Here is a 1,069-nt window from a genome sequence, read left to right as displayed (position 1 = left end):
CCCACGGCAACGTGATTGTCATCGGTAACGAGCGTTTCCGTACCCCTGAGGTGCTGTTCCAGCCGTCGCTCATCGGTAAGGAAGCTTCGGGTATCCACGACTGCACGTTCCAGACCATCATGAAGTGTGACGTTGATATCCGTAAGGACTTGTACTGCAACATTGTGCTCTCGGGTGGTACCACCATGTACCCGGGCATTGGCGAGCGTATGACCAAGGAGCTTACGGCTCTGGCTCCGTCCACGATGAAGATCAAGGTGGTGGCCCCGCCTGAGCGCAAGTACTCGGTCTGGATCGGTGGCTCCATCCTGTCGTCGCTGTCGACGTTCCAGCAGATGTGGATCTCGAAGGCCGAGTACGACGAGTCTGGACCCTCGATCGTGCACCGCAAGTGCTTCTAAGCTGCCTGTCCACGGGTCAACTGGACTTAGAATCTGGAGGAGAAATGCCGCTGCTCACGCGTGTGGCGTCTTGAGGCTTAAGTGCTTCGATGCACGCGGGTAAGTGGTGGTGCCGTCCATTTACTTTTCAAACCTTTCTTTGCTTTAATTTCTAAAATACTAGGATTGATGTTGTGATCTATCCGAGTGTGCCTACTGTACTCTTGTTCTTGCTGTATTGCCCTGAGAGTGTTTGTCACAAACGTGTCGAAAGATAGCATTGAGCACAGACTAACAGTTGGCAGTAAATTTAAAAATGCAACTGAAGTACAACAGCTTGATGTAAGTAAAACTGCAGCACTGCTAATACTTCTTTGTTTAATAGTTATTCGACAAACAAAACTACAGTAGTATTAGTACTACGCTGTCTGTAGTACTAGTATTTCAAGTGGTAGAAGAGCTACTACAAGTACTAGTATATAAGTAGACCGGTAGTACTTCAGTAATTGCCCGCTGTACATGAATAAAAACTACTACATATAGTAGAGCGTAATTTTAGTATTCATCGGAAAAAATATTTTTTAAAGAATAACAAAATAAATATATTGACGGCTCAACGCCCCCGTAAACTAAAATACTTTCCGGGTAATGTTGATTCTGGAGCTCTTTAATAAACTAAATTTGTGAGA

General features: G+C 45.6%; 1 protein-coding gene across 1 annotated transcript; it reads left to right on the top strand.

Annotated features, from left to right (window-relative positions):
* Positions 1 to 6: 6 nt before the first annotated feature.
* On the top strand, positions 7 to 584 carry PITG_15118 (actin-like protein; the record flags this gene model as incomplete). The annotated part of the gene is made up of 1 exon (XM_002898239.1): positions 7 to 584. The coding sequence occupies one exon, from the start codon at positions 120 to 122 to the stop codon at positions 399 to 401; it is 282 nt and encodes a 93-aa protein (XP_002898285.1).
* Positions 585 to 1,069: the final 485 nt, after the last annotated feature.

Source organism: Phytophthora infestans, genomic scaffold, assembly GCF_000142945.1.
Source record: "Phytophthora infestans T30-4 supercont1.38 genomic scaffold, whole genome shotgun sequence".
Classification (NCBI taxonomy): Eukaryota; Oomycota; class Peronosporomycetes; order Peronosporales; family Peronosporaceae; genus Phytophthora; species Phytophthora infestans.
This window is presented reverse-complemented; position numbering and strand designations above follow the sequence as displayed.